The following is a 17,526-nucleotide window of genomic DNA, read 5'->3' on the forward strand; positions in this document are numbered from 1 at the left end:
AGGACACAGCCCAACGCCTTCCTGCCAGCCCTCAGCATGTTTGCTTCAACTTCCCATTGGGAGCATTGCACAGCTAGTCACAAATTGAAAATACTGGATGCAAAAAAACTAAAAACCCCAAACCCCAAAACAACCTACCAAACATCCACACTGTGTTTTAAAATATTTACACATGTACACATGTGCACAAGCAAAAAAAGTTTTTTTTTTTTTTAAGCACCTTTCATTTGTTTTAAGATTTGAGGAGACTCATAATCTCAGTGTAAAGGGTTTTCCTTGATCTTACAATACTAGGCCAGGAGATTTGGTATCAGGCCAACTGTAGTGATCACCACTGTACAGATCAGAAGCATTGCAGGGCTTCTGCAAAGCACTGTTCAAACATGTCTCTGCCACAGCATAAGAAGTGTCAGTCACAATGTGTGATAGGTACATCAGTACTCACTTTGTATGGGGTTAATACATGATTAGTAAATATTAATACGTGTGCAAACAACAGAGGGGGGGACCACAGGAGCCTATTCACCACAGTAAATGCACTTCATTGACCTGTGGGATGCTACAAATCTGGATTAACCTCTTCATTAAAACATTATTAATAATTTATTAACCCTTTATAAAGATACTCTTGATATCAAGTGTGATAATAGTTCTGCTTTTTTTTTTTCCAGTGTTGGCTGGGAGTAGCATGATGAAAGATGTATCAGACTGGCACAGAAAGATGAAAGGAAACCAAAATATTTTGCAGTCGCTTCCCCAAAATGGGACATAGTAACAGCATTAGCTATTTGAAACAGATGATGGGCACTAACAGGGCACAGCTGGCACTGCTGAGCCAGTGGGGGCTTTGCCAGGGGCTGCACGAGCAGGAGGCCAAGGATGGTGTCGGCACGGGGCTCTCTTACTGGAGCAATGCTTGCGAGCACCTGGGGGTGAGTCACCACCCGGGGTGGTGGCCCCAGCACATTTGCACCTCTCAGCTGAGGAAGGGGCAAAGGTGTCGCAGCCAACCCTGGTTTCAGGAGCTCTCTGCAGCAGCATCTCAGAAGTGCAGAACTTGCAGTAGGTGAATATGAGCTGGGAGGCAGAAATTGCTATGGTTGTCCACTTCTTGATGTACTTTTGGGCTAGAGAGAAAATTCTTCCTTTGAAGGCATTGCCTGGGCAGGGAACAGCCCGGTGGCCACAGAGGACACAATGCAGAGCCGTGGGAAAGAGTGAGACAAGGGGTGCGGCTCCAGGATTCAGCCCCAGCCCTCCTTTGCCACTCTGAACCTTCTGGGCAGAGGCACCCGAGTGCTCAGAACATCCCCTTTTGCCTTCAGCAGCACTTGTGGCAGCATTTGTTTGCAATGCTCCCAGTTTATCTCAGGGATCACTTTAGAAATAAGAAGGCATTTAACGTGAAGCCAAGGAAGCCAAAGGATGTAAACTTTCCCCTGGAGTCAAGGAGTCATCAGTCTCTGGAGGAGAAATGAAATCGCGCATCCTGTCTGCCAGGCGATGGTGTGCTCAGCGCAGCCTCACGGCTCTGCTGCAACGGTGCCCAGCGAGAGGCAGGGGGATGAGGAAGGCCCGAGGGAGCACTGGGCTCCCCAGCTCGTTCATCTCGGCTGTGAAGATAAGCTCTGCTACCTCCGGATTTATTAGAAAGGCTGAAAAAGCAGTGGAACAGAATAGCCCGTTTTCTGCCTGGGAAGCTTTTACTGTGCCTTTTATTGAAATTAGAAAGCAGAATTTGAAATGGGGGTTTCTGTTAGAAATGGGACTGTGGTGCAGGCGCCAGTCCCGGAGCAGGTACTGGCTGCAGGTGCAGGATATGGCCGGCGTTGTGCCTGGCAAAGGGCTTGTCGGCCGCTGTCGCTGCCTGCACCTTTTTCAGCAGCATGGCAGCTTGTGCCATGCGCATGTGATGAGCGTTGCAGGCCTCTGCACAATCCCAGCAGGACTTGAACAAGAAACTGGCCTGGAAGAATTGAAACTGAGAGGCTCTGACGTGTGGCTTAAAATAGATATTTGAAATAAATTTTCATTCTTTCTATGCTTTTGGGAATGCTGTGTCATCAGAGCTAAAGATACACTCTGCAGGCAAACAGTATCAGCCACTTCCCATGAGGTCCAGGTTTCTCAGTCACAGATCCAGGAGGCTGGTAGTTACAGAAGGGCTTGTGGGTGTTTTTTTCCTCTCATTAGAAAAAAAAATAAAAAATAAAAAATCAACAGTCCAAGGTTGGACCTACCACAGTGACTTAAAACCAGTTCAGACACTGATGTTATGGGTGTTAACAATGCTGAAGGGCAGACTCTCCAGTGGGGTGCTTGCTCCCTGGAGCAGCCTGGGTGCAGCAGCATTAAAAATCAGCGTTGCCCATGACTGAATTTGGCCCGTCGTGTGAAATATGCGATTGTTGGTGGGGCCAGATGGGGAGTTCCCTGCGTGACTGCAGTCCAGTGGCAGTGCCAGCCCTGGTCTTCCTCCCACCGCAGCCAGGACCATGGTACCAGCTCCGCATGAGCTCGCGCGTCACAGCCGCTCTGTTTCCATCCTCGCCCTCAGTTCAGCCTTTTCCCCTGGCCTCTTGCTCACACCCGACCTCCTCGCTGCTCTCATTTCACATCCTCTCACCACTAGCTCCAACGTGCTTCCACCACCTCAGGGAGGCTGTGCGAGTCCCCTTCTCTGCTGTCTTCCAGGGAGTGATGCAGGGCAGTCAATGTTCCTTGGCTCAAACAGTGCCTCATCCAAGTGCATATAAACATACAGACATGTACTTGTCCATATGTACGTCTAAATGTGTTATGTGGGTACAGCCAGCGCAGGTGAGTGGCTCCAGGAGGAGCACACAACCTTGAGGCTTGCTCGTGGCCAGCAGCTTGGTGGGACCAACACTTGCTGAAGGTTGTGGTGACCCCACCAACATCCCCACGCTGACGCCACTTCCCTGCAGACCATGCTCTCCTCAGTGATGCTCAAACAGCTCCTGGGTCAGTGCTTTGTTTCCTGAGATTTCTTGTAATGTTGTCTTTAAAAACACAAAACACCGAGACCTGCCTGGCTTTCTTGTGGGAATGGCAGTGGGGTTTTTGTATTATTGTGGTAAAAGTACAATTAAGAAATTTCGGCTGGGATGGGGTTTGCTGGTTTTACCTGTGCTGGAGCCACCAAGGCCACCTGCTGAGAGCATCACAGGCACTGCCAGGCCTGGGGCTGGAGCAGGGCAGTGCTGTGCCGTGGGGGCCACGCTGAGAAGGGACAAGATCAGGCCCTAGCAGCAATGTCACCAGCATGCGGCGATAGCAGGGTCCCATCTCTGCTCTGGTCTGAGACACCAGGAGCAGTGGAGGTGTGGGGGAGGAAGCATTATTTAGTGTCATTGATGATATTTTCCTAAAAATACCAAACCTCATTGCTTTGTTCCTCTTTGCACTTCCACTTGGTATCCGCTTGTGACATCACAGTCTGTTTACGTGGAGGAGTATGATGTCATAAAGAAAGGCACTGATGTCACAGGCTCTTCAGGACACAAAAGAACAGGCTTCTCCATGAATTTTGGAACGGGGCGATTTCACAGGGGGCACCACTGCCCCACGCAGACGCTGGTGGACGGACGGGCACGGGGCAGAGGACGGCACCGCTCTCCCGGCCCGTGCTGCGTGAGGCAATGCCAGCGTGGGCCTGGAGACGTGAGGGGTGCGGGGAGGCGGAGTGGCGGCACTGGGGCTGGTGTCGAAGGGAGGCCGAGCCCCGCCGGGAGGTGCCGTGGCAGCGGGGCGGCCGCTGGCAAGGTCAGTAGTTGCAGTGGCGCTGGCAGGGCTGGTGGAGGAAGCTCCCCACATGCTGTCGGGCCCGGCGGGCCGGGCGCTGTCGGGCCCGGTCCTGCCGCTGCAGCGCCTTCTGGCTGAGCCATGGCTTTTCTGCCAGCTGCTTGGCCCGCTGCACCCGCCGTGCCTGGCTGACCTTCTCCAGGATGGCAGCCTTCACTGACAGGGACGTGCTGTGGTGCGGCATGTGCCGCTCCAGCCGGGGCTCTGGCACCTCCCTGCGGAGAGACGGGACTGTCAGTGGCCAGTGGTGCTTGGTCCCCCCCAGCCACGTGGCCATCGCACCCACGCACCAGCAGCCCACCCTTACCCACCCTCCTGCAAGATCTGCCTGCAGCCCCGTGGTGGCCGTATTGCCACCAGCACCCTCAAACCTGGTGGGCAGGAGCCAAGCACAGCCCACAGCCCCCTCGTGTCCATCCCGCTCCTAACCAGATTTATTCCCTTGCCTATTCCCAGCTCTCTTTGGCCCCTTTCTTCACCCTCCAGCACTGAGGTTTCTCTTAAGCTCTCGAGATGGCACTGAGACCCTCAGGACAACTTTGCAAAGGGAAAGGTCCAAGAGCGATCATGTGCCCTGGCCAAACAAAGGATCACCCCAAATTCTGCCTTGTGAGGCTGTGTAAATAAGCAGGCTGCAATGCCAGGGGACGCTTCCCTGCCCCATTGGGGGGCTCACAGGGGAGGTGCTGGAAGGGCCGGTGCGGGGGTAGCAGCGACCCACAGCATGGTGGTACCGGGACTCACCGGTGGGTCAGGGCTTTCCTGGGTGCTGTGGGGAGAAGGCAGGGCTCCGCACGCTGCAGAGAGGCTGTGGCCCCAGGAAGGGGCGGGGGGAAGGAGGAGGGGGGTGGCTGGGAAAAGAGATGGCAGTGGGGTCAGATTTTGCTTGCATCTGTTAGGTGGCAGGCCGGGGCATCTCTGTTTAACACCCCTGTTACACTGGACTGTGGGGCAGGGAGAAAGGTCTCACAGCCCAGGCCAGCAGAGAGCCAGGAAGGAGAGCTGGGGGCAGGGGTCTGCAGCACCCCCCCGTGTGGGGAAACCAGGGACTCAGGGGCACCAGTGCCCGGGGGCCACCCTCTTCTGGTGGGACTGCTTTGCTTGTGCCATGTACATGCAAGCTTCCGTGTTTAAACTCAGTCCAGGAGACTCCCCCAGACTGGTGGTGGGGTAACACGCAGCATCCTCAGAGGACAGCCATGTGCCAGGAGAGGACGAGGAAGAGGCCACTGCTGTCCGTGCCAGCAGTAACCACACAGCAAGGGCTTCACATGGCTGGTCCCACACCCACAGCTGTCTTAATGTGGACCCAGTAAACATCAAGGTCACTCTTCCAAAGTATTTTGGGGCACAGAGGCTGCTGTCCTTGCACAGTGCTGGCTGGGACACCCTGCCAGGTGGGACACGGGGACACTGACGTCACAGAATCACAGGATGGTTTGGGTTGGAAGTGACCTTCAGAGATCACCCAGACCAAGCCCTGCTGTCGGCAGGGACATCTTTCACCAGATCAGGTTGCTCAAAGCCCCATACAACCTGACCTTGAATACCTTCAGCAATGGGGCATCCACAGCTTCTCTGGGCAACCTGCACCAGTGCCTCAGCGAGAAAAGTTTCTTCCTAATAACCAACCTCAATCCACCCTCCAGTTTAAAACCGCCACGCCTGGATCCCCTGGGCAGCACGGGTGAAATGCTGCAGGGCATGCACGGCCGCCCTAGTCCTTGGCCCCGCACTCACCCAGCAGTGGAGTCCTGCGGCTCCTCCACGTCCAGCTCGAGGGTGCTGGTGACATAGACAGACATGCTGGGGTGCTCGATGAGCAGGTCCTCCATGGGGCTGCTGCCCACGCCATCGGGGCCGGGCTCCTCTGCAGTAAAACATGGGGGAGGGGTGACAAACCAACTCTCGTCCATCAAGCAGGGGCCGGGCAGGGCAGGCACGGGGCTGCGGGCGTGGGCCGGGGCAGGTGGCTGCACCAGGCAGGGCCTCACCGAGCACCCGCAGGCCCCGGCCCACCGCTGTGTGCCGGGGCGGGTGGCACCGCCTGGGGAGCGAGCGGGGTGCGGAGCCATGCGGGGTGCAGCGGGGACACACACACACCATGTACAGTGGGGGGGGGGGGGGGGGGGGGAGAGAAAGGGGCATCGTTAGTGCGAGAGGCACCCCACAGCATCGCCACCGCTGCCGCGGGTCCAGGGGAGTCTTGGCAGGGCAGCCACGCCCCTCGCGCTGACCCAGCGCACAGGATGACAGTTTCAGTCTGGGTCGATTTACCAACCATTGGGGTTTACAGTGGAAATTTTTTTCCTTCTTGAAGCAGAGAAGGAAATTTGGCCAGAAAGACACATTGCTTTTGTCTGCAAGCTTTCTTAGATCACCTGAACTGCGGTGCTCACACAGCTGCGCTGCACTGTGCGCCTTCACACGCGCACACACGGCACTGTGCATGTGTGGAACCAAGCAGACACAGGTGCACACACACGGCGCGCACCTTTTTCCTGGAAAAGACCTTTCTCTCTGGGAATAAACTCTTCACCAAAAGCTTTCACTTTGGCTTTGACTTCAGTCCACCAGGGCCAATTTTCAGCCGGCTGAGCACAAGCTGCCCCCACGTGCTCCGGCCTCCGGCCACACGGGCCAGGGCTTTTCCCATGCTGGGAGCCACGGCTGTGCCCAGCAGGGTGCTGCGCTCACCACGAAACCCAGACCCACTTCAGGCTCATCCCGAGGTCAGAGGAACCATTCTCTTCAGCGTGGGTTCAGTGCAGGTCTCTATGGACATGTCTCACTCTGCTGCTGGGTGAGGGTGCAGGAGAAATCAGAGGTGAATGTGAGCTTGCAGTGCCCAAACAGGCTAGAAAAAATATGAAGCACGAAGTACGGGGCAGGCGTTTACCACCTAACATGTCCCAGCTCCTCCAGCCTAGGGCTTAGGGCCGGCCACAATTAGCCTTGCAGACAGGAGAGCATCTTTCTTCAGGTCAGTGGATACGAGGCTATGAATAGCTGCTGACATGCCAGGCTGCAGATTATTTGTCAGCCTGCAGACAGACAGAGCCTGGCTTGAACGCTTCTCCCCCCGGGGTCAGGTATGCTCCCACGACATGGAGCCATGTGTGCTTATCTGTCCCCATCCACTCCAAAGGTGGCTTCTAATGTCACAAGTGCTGTTACAGGGTTCCCACATTGCTGGGGGACTTGCAGCCTGAACTCTAAGCCCTGAGAAATGTACCCAGATTGCTCCCAGGAGGGCAGGCGCGTTCTGCAATGCACGGGTCAAAGACCTGCCGGGGGTGCAAGGATCTGGAGGCTGCTGGGGGAGCGCCAGGCTGCGACGCGCTCGCCTGCCACCACCGTAACATGGAGGATCAGGGCTGGAGCCAAGAGGCTGAGGTTTTGAAGTGCTTTGCATAACTCAGGGCTCCGAAAAAGGGCTGAAATAAATCGATCCCTTGCTGGCTGGGGAATGCTTAGGCAGCCGTGGTGCCTGTGGGGATTAGCAGTGGGGTGCCAGGTCCATGCAGACATCCTTCCAAAAGCTGGGTCTGCACCAAGGGCCTGGCTGCTTGATTAAAAAAAAAAAGACAACCAGAAATACAGGAGCCTTTAGTAACAAAGTCAGCCCTGGATCCCCACCAAGCCAGCTGTGGGCTCTCACCCAGGGATTCATGGCACAGCCCAGCATTTCTCTGCTAGAGAAAACTTGTGGTTCCTCCTGGCATGATGCTCTGGGCACACTGTGGCCATTGCTGGCAATAGGACTGAGGCCAGCTAGCCCTGATGTGTGGCAACAGCATGCCCTGTGCTGCAGGGAGCTCCTTGCAACCCATCTCTTCCCGCATCACTGCTATGACCCCCAGGACAGCCACCAGGGAGCCCAGAGGACTGGGACTCCTCCACAACTGCCCACACCACCCTCCTGCCTCCACCAGCTCTCCACAGGGCTCCCAGGCTGGCACCAGGGTGTCCCTGTCCCCCGCCCCAGGCATGTTTGAGCTCCGGTCCCCTTTCCAGCTCACTGCATGGGGCACAGATCCCTAATGAATGACACCCATCAGCTGTGCTCAGCGCATGTGGCAGGGGCATCCCTGTGAGGGAGACGAGCCCCAGCCCCTGCAGGACCACCAGTGTCTCCTGGGCTGGGGCTCTGTGACTCACCAGAGGCTGTAAAAGCAGCTGGAAGCCACCAAGGAGCAGCAACCCAAAGGCTGCAGCGCAGACAGGCTTGTTTGTGTAAGTTCGCTGTGCAATTTGCAAGCAAAAGGTCACAAAATGATCATTGCAATTGGTTGAGTCATAGGCCCTACAATAGCAATGCAGAGATCTTAATGGAGCTTGAAAAGCCCTCGTGGCACAAGAAATGCGACCTGCCTGGCTGCTGTCAAAGGGCCTGGGATGGTCCCAGCCGTCCCTGGGAGTGGGGAGCCCCAGCAGGCAAGGGGCTCCACGGGTACGTTACAACTGTGGACCTCGCCTGAGTGCTCCTGGCAAGGGCGCTGGGAATGCTTTGGGAAGAGAAACCCTTGCAAAAAACTTTTGGAGTGGAGATTGGCTCCCCTAGGTGGCCTCAGATGACCCCAGTGTGGCACGGAGCTGGACGTGGCTGCAAGGGGACGGGCACCCGACTGAGCCACGTGGCTGACGGCACCGGGCACGGCACCAGCCACGGTGGAGGGGACATGCCCGTCACCCCTGCCCGCCTGTGGCTCAGCCAAGGCCACAGTGCTCTGTCCCCAGCCTAGCGAGCCTCCAGCAGGTGGGACTGCACCAAAACCCAGGGCTGTGTGAGGATCCTGTTCTAGTGCTGGGGGCTCAGCAGCTGGGGGGCAGCACCACCCGCCAGCCCAGAGTGCCACCACTGCTGGTGGCAAGGCAGGAACCTCCCCTGAGAGAGCAAAAGGAAGGCTCCCAGGCAAGGTCTGCTATTGCCTGACAGGGCTTGTCCAGTGCTGGAAAGACAAGACCCTTCAGCAGCTATGCGAAACCAGGGTGAAACCTTGCTTTTCTCACCTCCAAGATCAATTATAAGCCATCCATCCTCCTCCTCCTCCTCAGAGACAAAGGGCTTGGGCTCCTCCAGGCCCTCTGGCGTGCTGCTGTCGCTGAAGAAGAGACTGGTGAGACGCTGGAACATGGTGGGAAGTGGTCAGATGGGGCAGGACAGAAATAAAGCTACTGCTGAGCGCCTGCCTCAATGCAGGGAGAGGCAGAGGGGCACGGAGCTTGACAGCGTTGGAGGTCCTTCCTTGGGGCAGGGGTGTTTTGCTGCTAACGAAGTCTCAGCTGAGTTAAAGGGCGTGCAGTGCAGTTATGAGGTTCTTCTCTTGGCTTCAGTGCAAAGACCTACCAAAGAAAACAAGGAGAAACGCATTCAGACTGGACATGTAGGATGTGTGGTGCTGGAGGGGACAGCAGGAAGGCCGTTCCAGCCCCAATCCCTGCCATGTCCCCGAGCACTGTGCTACATGTGGCTGTGCCAGGACGGGTGCCCACAGCCCCTGGCCTGCCCCAGCCCCACATGACACGCACCACCGCCGTGTCCCCTCCCCAGCCAGCCGCACACCCCAGGGGCAGCACCAAGCACTGTCCTGCAGTCAGGCTGGGACCTGCTCCCCTCTCTGTAAATCTGGACCTGGCCAGCACCAGTTCCCCCATCACCACACACAGGCTGTGGCACGAATCTCCGTGGGACAGGCAAGAACAGGGTGAGGATGATGCTGTGTCTGAAGACCTGGCATGAGCCAGGGCGATTGCTGCAGTGCCAGAGGAGTTGGGCCCTAAAATCCACTCTTAGCAGGATGCTAAATGCACACCTCACAAGAGGACAGAGGCACCAGCACTGCCAGCCAGCCGTGTCAGCACCCCTGCCTGCCCCAAGCTGCTCTACAAGAACCTGTTCAGGATGGGCCACAGACCAAAACTGTAGCTGGAAGCTGGGAAGCAGCAGGGGAGCCTTTCATTTGATTTTTCTTTCTATTAGTAATGTGTGCTGATTGGAGTCGGGCTCGAGAACTCTGTGCTGATACCTCTTTTACATTGGTGTAATTCTGAAAGCTGTCACTGTTATTTCCTCTGAGTGCACTTGCAGAGGTGCTCTTGTAAAGCAGCCACACGCAGTTCCAGCTCTGGTAGGTGACACTGTCACGTGGCATCACGGGGACTTTTCAACAATGCCCCAAGACCAGACCATGCTTCTGCACCAGCGGGGGTCTCCAAGATCACAGCCCAGCACCGTGGGGCAGAAACCCAGCTAAGTGCAAGGGGGACAGGGACAGCTGTCTTGTGCCTGTCCCCTTCCTGACAGGGGCGATGGGGCATTTCCAGCACAGCCACTGCTCGCTCACATGTGCCGCATGCACCCACAGCTGTCCCTCTGAGAGGCAGACCTAGGACCTTGGGTAGGTGTCGTGGGCAAGGCTCTTCTCCAACCAGGCTACGTTACTGTGCCAGTTTTACCACTGGGGAAAAACTGTGCCAGTTTTACCACTGCAGCTTGGGGGAGGTCAGGACTCCAGTTTCATCTATGTCTGCAAAGCTTTTGGAAAGCCACACACAGATGGCAGACACAAGGCACAGAGTATTAATCGTGCAGAGAAAATGCATTTGGTCCAGAGACATAAAAGGGCATTAAAATGCCAGCAAGGGCGGGATGTGGGGAAAGGCAGAGCCCCTGACCAGGCTAACTGCACGTGGTCCTGCTCGGCACACTGAGGGCAAAGCCCAGCTGGCAGCTCTACGAGGAAGGTGGTGAATCCATGGGTTCTGCAGAGCTGCCAGTCTGGGGACAGGACATCCTCAGTGCATCTGGCTTCAGAGGTAAACAGGGGTCCCCATGTTTGCTACAAGCTGGTCAGTGAGAGCAGGGACCCAGTGCAGTCCCTGGGCAGCTCTGGGGGGAGTGAGGGGGGCTCGGTACCACTGCGCAGCCGGTGCAACCCGGCCCCTGCAGCACCAGTCAGGCTCACGGCAGGTATGTGCAGTGAGTCCAGGTGCTTGCTCCTGCTCCAGAGCTCTGGCACGCTTGTATTTACTTGTTCTGGGATTGCCGTGCATTTTGGCTTCTTGGTCGCAGATGCACAGGAGATCTAATGCCTGCTCCACAAGGCCAAAAAAGAACAAACAAAGGGAACCTTGAGGATGATGGGATCCCCCTAGACTCTGGGGCTCATCCTGCATCTCTACTGCCACAATTCACCCCTTCACCAGCACCCGAGAAGTGGCAGTGGCTGAGCAAGCCAGGTCCAGGCAGGATGCCTTGCTCACAGCATGCTCAAGCCATCTCTTGGCATAAAGTCATCAAGGATTCCCCACTAATTGTTCTAGAAGTGTTCCCCCCGCAGTACTGAGCGGAGGGGTTTGGGGCACTGAGGCACATCCCAGGCATTTGCTCTGGCTGCAGGCACAGCCATGGCAGCTCTCATCCCCCAAAACCCTGACCGCAGCAAAGCCACAGCACTTCAAGCATCATCCACTCACACACTCCCCACAAAGCTATTGGGGCAGCCCCTTTCCCTGGAGCATTAAATCCTACCAATAAAAATTAGGAAAAAAACAAAAACCATGAACAAGGGCTTGATACGCTTGCTGGGCTCTCCCCTTTGCTGGCCATGGCCACGCTCTCCCCTCTGTAGGACCAGGCTGGCTCCCAGGACCGTGGCTCCTGGGGGAGGCAGGGGCGCTGCCCCCCACCCGCCTCGAGGTCTGCTGGAAGCGTTCCTGGCTTGAGGGGGCTGCCTGCGTCTTTTCCCCAGGCATGTGCACCACAGCTCGGCAGGGAACCTGGGGACCAGAGGCTGCGGCAGGGGGATGCCGGTGGCTGGGAGAGGCCCCGGACAAGGAACTCCTCTCCAGCAGGCTCAAAGCTGAGCTTTGAGCTCAGGATAAATTACAGTCATAACAGAGAGCAGAAAGTCTTGGCTTTTATTTGTATTGTTTAAACCTGAGAGCTACCTTCACTGGACAACAGCAAAGACTTCAGGAAACGTGCTCCTCCTTCCGTCCCTCCAGGCCTCTCAGGAGACTGGGCCCAAAGCACCACGGCTGCCACCAGGAGATCCAGGGGCCGAAGCGTCTGGGCTCCGCAGATGCTTACCCTAACTCATAGATAAGTTCCCTTTCCTAAAGGCACAAGGCACAGTGGATACTATTAGTTTCAATTGACACCCCACCCCAAATTCAGTTTCTTTTTCTAAAAACCCTGAGATAACACTTCCATTGGCAGATCCCACCCCCACAACAAGGCAGGGACCATCCTGCCCTGGCACCGACCCGTGCCCACCTCCCACTGCACCGGGCAGAAGGGAGGGGAGGGAGCTCACAAGAAGCTGCCAGAGCAGCAGGAAAGAGGGAAAGCTCCCCCAGGAGCAAAAGACGGATCACTTCAAGGGTCCTGCCCCAGGCAGCGTACACACACCACCAGCTACCCCAGCTGCCTCACGAGAACCCCCTGCTGCCGGGGGGGGCCTTCCCACGCTTGGGCAAACTCATTGCTGAGAGCAGCCAGGGCCTCCGCAGTGGGCTTTGGGGGGGCAGCCCCCAGCTTCGGGGCCTCCACAAGAGGAGCATCCTTCAGCAACGGCCAGGGCTGGGCTCCGTGGGCAGGATCAGCCCTGGGCGTGAAGCAAGCTTGCCTTGCCCGCACCGCAGCAGGAACACGGCCACATCCAACAGCTCAACAAGGGGCAGCACGACACTTCTCAGAGTCCACCCTGAGCAGGAAGCAGGGTCTCCGCCCTGGGGATCTTTAATCCTCACACTCAGGTTACACTGTCTGCTTGTACACTGTGTTAAAAAGGCAGGATCAGGCTGTTCACCTCCCCTCCACTGTAAAAGGGAGCAGCTCCCGGCCAGCATGACCAGCACAGAGTCCTTGGTCCCCTCCAGACCCTCCTTGCAATCCACGAAAGCCCTCAGCTCTGTGTCCTTGTCACAGAGGGGCAGCTCTCCTGGGTCCTGATGTGGTGAAAGGCTCTGGGGCTGGCCATGACCAGCTGCACTGTGACAGCGGGAGGGTCCCGCACCACCCCAGGACACCCCAGAGACATCACCTGGCCAAGCACCGAGGGACGCTGCCCTCACCGCTGGGATCCCCTGTCCCAGCAACCCGTGCTGTGGTGACATCCCTCATCCTCTGCCATGGAGACAGCTGCCCCCATCCCAGGCTTCCAGCTTGGTGCACCAACCCCATCCCAGGCTACTGCCAGCAAGTGGGGAATGCCTGCAAGGGACACGCACTTGGGGACAGAGGAGTTTCCCAAGCAGCCCAGCCCTCCCAGAAAGCCCAACAGCCACAGCCTTTTAGAACTTGCTGGAGGGTATTAAATAATACACATTAAAGTAGGAGTATGGAAATCATAATGCATTTAGTTGTTCCCCCCCCAAAAAAAAAAAAAAACAAAAAAACCTCTACACAATAATTAGCTTCCTGAGTCACCGTCCCTACGAATAACCCCGGGAGCTAAGAATAGGTGAGAGGAATGGCAGCGCAGCCCTGAGGTGCACGAGGAGCCCGCGGCAGCCTCAGCCTCACAAGGACTGGCAGCTCCAGGCTGCAACACCAGCAGCTGCTCCGCCTGGAAACAACACTGGGCTCCTTGAAACTTCCCATAAATACCCCACAGCAGGAGGGATGCTGATGACAAACGGCAGAAACGGTCCTTCCTCAGCAGGGCTAAGAATACTCTGAGCAGTCATCGTGGCAGAGGTATGAATCAGGTGTGTGCCTCCAGCACAAGTGGGAAATGTTATTTTCAGTTCACTTTACCTAAACTAGTCAAGCACTTCCCAGGCTGCTCTCTCCGCGCAGCATGTACCAAAACCCTAAACCCAGCACTGAGACACAGAGAGAAGGGAGCGGGGATGCCCCCGCTTAGCGCCCCAGGAGGGGGTGGTGAGGCATCCCCGCTCTGCCCCCCATCCCTCCAAGGCAGGGCAGGGACCCGACCTGCCACAGGCTTGCCCAGGATGGCTCTGCAGGGCTGTCCCTGTGTCACTCCCGCGGCACAGCTCCTGTTTGCCCGTTTGCTTTAGCAGCAGCCGCATTTATGAGTCTCTATCCTGCCAGAGGCTGATTGACAGCAGGGTCTCCTCTGCTGCCTCAAATGGAGCAACAGCAAAGGGAGGGGGAAAAGAAGGCAGAGAGCAACAAGAAAAGCCTGGAGAAAAAACTCTAACATGAAACTTTCCTTACTAATGGGAGACAACCCTTTTGGCTTGGATCACACCAACCAAGTCATTTCAGCATCCAAACCAAGCAAGACTCCAGAGACAACAAAACACCCATGCTGAGGCAATCCCTGCAAGTGCCAAGACATCCACTCTGGTGCCAGCCGCGCGGGGTCCCTGTGCTGCTGCTGCAGGGAAGGTCACTGCCCCAAGGACAAACCTCATCTGCTGCCATCTAATGCCATCGCACACAGAGCCCTGGAAAGCCTGCCAGCAGCCGAGCCAGCAGGAATTTTTAGATTTGCTGTGAGCAATCCTAGGAAATGCAAGGAACCCAGATGTTTCCTCTCTGGGATGCACTGTGTGGAACATCCCTGGGGGCACACGCTGGGAGGCAAGCAGTCCCAGCATCACACCCTTGGTACATCGCAGGAGGCCCAGTGCTGACGGGAAGGGTGGACTTTGGCACCCCGGGCTCACCTTGGCATCTGTCCTGAGCCTGCCTGGGGCCACATGGGGCCAGGCAAGCCTTGCTGAGCAATTCACCCTAAAAAGCTCTGAGACAAGAGTTCACACCCCAGGTTTTTCCAGTCTTGCTCTGAGCAGGTGATATTGGTTTATTCTTGACAGAAAAGCTTCCCCTGCACTTTTTCCTTTTGCATCCAGCCAGACAAGCGCGGGTTGATGCAACAGATTCCTAATGATGACAGTGAGGTAGAACAGAAATATCAGTGTTCTTTTTGGGGAATTAAAAAAGGAGAGGAAATATTTATTCTAGAGGGGGGGGAAAAAAAAAAGTTCTTGGCACTGCATAGCCCAAGCCTGGTGGGAACTAAGGTGCAGCGCTGTCCTACACTGGCGCCCATCGCCTGTTCCTGCAGTGGCTCGGTGTCACAGCAAGGCGCTGGCCAAGTCTGTGGCCACACCTGGCACCTGCACAGCTCAGCCCTCGCTGGTGCCCGCTGCCAGCACCGGGCACTGCCGCTGCGCACCCGGGACACCCGCCCCTCTGCGCAGGCTTCTGAGCTCGGCGACCACCACGGAAACCCCAGCGCCTCTTTATCCCCAACGTCCCCGTGCGGCTGCCGGGACGTGAGCAAGGCGCGCTGCGGTGACAGAGGGCAGCTCCTCGGGAGCGTGACGGCAGCCGGCAGGGGGCAGGCGGCCCCGGGACCGGCCCCCCCCTTCCCTTCCTTTCCCTTCCCTTCCCCGGGCCGCCCTCCTGACCCAACCGCCTCCGCCAAGGGCGCTGCGCCACGAGCCCGCGGGAGCCGCTGCCACGGCTCCGGCTCGCTCGGGGAGCCCCGCACGGGGCCGGGGCCGGGGCCACGGGAGCGGAGCGGCCGCACGGCCCCGGGCAGCGCAGCGCAGCCCCGCTCCCCCCGCACGCCCCCCCCCGCCCGGGGCCGGGGTCGCGGCAGGACAGCGGGGGGGGGGGGCTCGTGACGTCCCAATGTCATATGCAAATGAGGTGACGTCACCGCGGTCTTCCAGCGCGCCGCAGCCAATGGGGGCCGCGGGCGGCCCGGCTCCGAGCGCGGCGGTGCAGAAACAAACAACGGGCGGGGGGGGGGGAAGCGGGGGAACGGGGGGGGCGCGCGGCCCAGCCCGGCCCGGCCCCGCCGCGCTGCCCTGACCCGGCACGGCACGGCCCCGCCGCGGGCGGACAAAGGCTCCCCGCGGCCGCCGCCGCGCCCCGGCTCCCGAGCGGGTCCGTGCCCAGCGGAACCACAACCCTCCGCCCGCAGCCGGCCCAGCGCCCCGCCGGGGGGAAGGGTCCCGGTGCCGGTCGGACCGAGCCGAGCCGAGCCGAGCCCTGCCCTACCCTGCCCCGCTCCGCCGCCCCCCGCCGCTCCCGGGCACCGGCGGCCCGGCCGCGAGCCGCCCCGCTGCCCGCCCCCCGCAGAGCCGCCGCATCCCGCACTCACCTTGCCGGTGTCGCTGTCGGGGCCGGAGGCAGGGCGGGAGCGCGCACCGCGCGGTTCTGCGCCGCGCCCGCCGCTGCCCCGCACAAATCGGGACCTCCCGACAGCTGATCGTGACGTCACAAAGCGGCCCGCCCGCCCCCGCCCGCCGGCCAATGGGAGGCGGGGCCGCGCGGGGGCCGGGGCGGGGCCCGGAGGTCCCGGCCCCGGGGCGGCGGGGCGGGAGCGGGGGCTGCCCGCGGCCGCCGGGACCCCGCTCAGCGGCGGGGCGGCTCCGGAGCCCGAGCCCCGCGTGGCTCGGCCGTGCTCGGCGGGCCGAGCTGCGGCGGAGCTCCCCGGGTCCGCCCGGCAGCCCCGGGCCGAGCCGGGCGCTCCCAGCTCGGTGCCGCGGGCAGCCCGAGCAGCCGGCGCCCCGTGCGCGGCTCGAGGGGCTCCAAGGCCCTTGGGGGGCTCGTCCCTGCCCGAGGAGGAGCCCCGCGGGGCCTCACCGCGCCGCCCTTGTCGGTGCGGCTCTCACCGGAGGGGCCGCGGTACGGCTGCCGCCGGCCGCAGCCGAGCGTAGAAATTACCCCCTAACCCTGCCGCCGTGCGGGAGCGGCCGCGAATAAACGCCCCGGAACGAATCTTGCTAGGCTTGAGCTTACCCCGGGACAAACCCTCCCGTCCCGTCCCCCGAAGGGCCGCCCGGGCGGGCCCCCCCTGCCCGTCCCTGCCGGCACCGGAGATGTTCCCGGCCCCGCCGCCGCCCCCCCCCCCAGCTGCGAGCACCCAGCTCCACCGCCCGGCGCCAGCCTGCGGCGTGCCGCACGGGAAACCCGGTTGTCTTCCGTCCCCTGGCCGTGCGGCAGCCGGGAGCCGGGAGGCAGGGCCACCCGCCCCGCCAGCGGGGTGAGCTGGCCGTGCCCCGGCCTGTTCCCGCTGCCGCAGGCGGGCACGGGGCCGGTGGCAGCGCCCAGCAGGTGCCTGCGGGTTTCCTGCCCGCGGGGAGCGGCCGCTTGGCTGCGGCTAGGCACGTGGCGGCACGGGACCGGGCGCTGCTGGGCTGTGTGTAACCGGTGGCACTCCGGGCAGTAGGGTGACTGCTGAAAATTGGATGATGGTCGGGTCGGTTTCTGCTTCACCGAAGCGGTTTTGAGGAGCAGCACCAAAAGCTCCCGGCAAGGCGCAGAGCCAGCGTGTAACGCTTTGTTTCAGCGCTGACACCCAACGGCTGGCACGCAAATCAGCCGGGGCTCTCATTATTTCCCTGTCCTTTACTAAAAACAGGATGCTGCGCCCAGCTACCCAAAACTCGACGAAACGAGAGACTGGGAAAGGGTAACGTGACTGGATCTTTGCAAAGCCCTCCAGGAACGTGTCAGCAGCAGCGGGGGGGGCTGAGCACAGGCGTCCCTCCAGCAGCTCCGTGTCCCTGCAGCGTCCTGAGGCCACCTCGCTGCAGCCTGGCCAGGTGCTTGTCCTGGCATCTGGGACGTGGGGCTCCCCTCGTCCCCGTGAGCGTTGCCCCAGTCATTTCCCTGGCTGATGACAGGGTCACACAGGCAACTGCTGAGCACCGTGAAGAAGCATTTCATAACCGTGCCCTCTGGCCTGGGGTTATAGGTCAAAA

The 17,526-nt window shown here is 59.2% G+C and overlaps 1 protein-coding gene across 2 annotated transcripts; it reads right to left on the reverse strand.

Moving 5' to 3' along the window:
- Nucleotides 1-185: 185 nt before the first annotated feature.
- Nucleotides 186-16,081, reverse strand: TP53INP2 (tumor protein p53 inducible nuclear protein 2). 2 transcript variants are annotated; one of them, XM_040575743.1, is made up of 4 exons: nucleotides 15,921-16,081; nucleotides 8,839-9,171; nucleotides 5,566-5,872; nucleotides 186-4,040 (listed from the first exon to the last, which is right to left on the reverse strand). In XM_040575743.1, the coding sequence occupies exons 2-4, from the start codon at nucleotides 8,960-8,962 to the stop codon at nucleotides 3,788-3,790; spliced, it is 684 nt and encodes a 227-aa protein (XP_040431677.1). In that variant the 5' UTR covers nucleotides 8,963-9,171; nucleotides 15,921-16,081; the 3' UTR covers nucleotides 186-3,787. The 2 variants fall into 2 exon arrangements, with proteins under 2 accessions (XP_040431677.1, XP_040431678.1); XM_040575744.1 differs by having other exon boundaries at nucleotides 5,566-5,695; nucleotides 15,921-16,074.
- Between the last annotated feature and the right edge of the window lie 1,445 nt (nucleotides 16,082-17,526).

Source organism: Cygnus olor, chromosome 16 (genome assembly GCF_009769625.2).
Source record: "Cygnus olor isolate bCygOlo1 chromosome 16, bCygOlo1.pri.v2, whole genome shotgun sequence".
In the NCBI taxonomy this organism is placed as follows: Eukaryota; Metazoa; Chordata; class Aves; order Anseriformes; family Anatidae; genus Cygnus; species Cygnus olor.

Coding starts and splice junctions, on each gene's coding strand:
- TP53INP2 (XM_040575743.1), bottom strand. CDS start 8,962: ATGTTCCAGCGTCTCACCAGTCTCTTCTTCAGCGACAGCAGCACGCCA. Junction 5,873..8,838: donor GCTTATAATTGATCTTGGAG/GTGAGAAAAGCA, acceptor CTCGCTCCCCAG/GCGGTGCCACCCGCCCCGGC. Junction 4,041..5,565: donor CCGCAGGACTCCACTGCTGG/GTGAGTGCGGGG, acceptor GTCTCTCCGCAG/GGAGGTGCCAGAGCCCCGGC.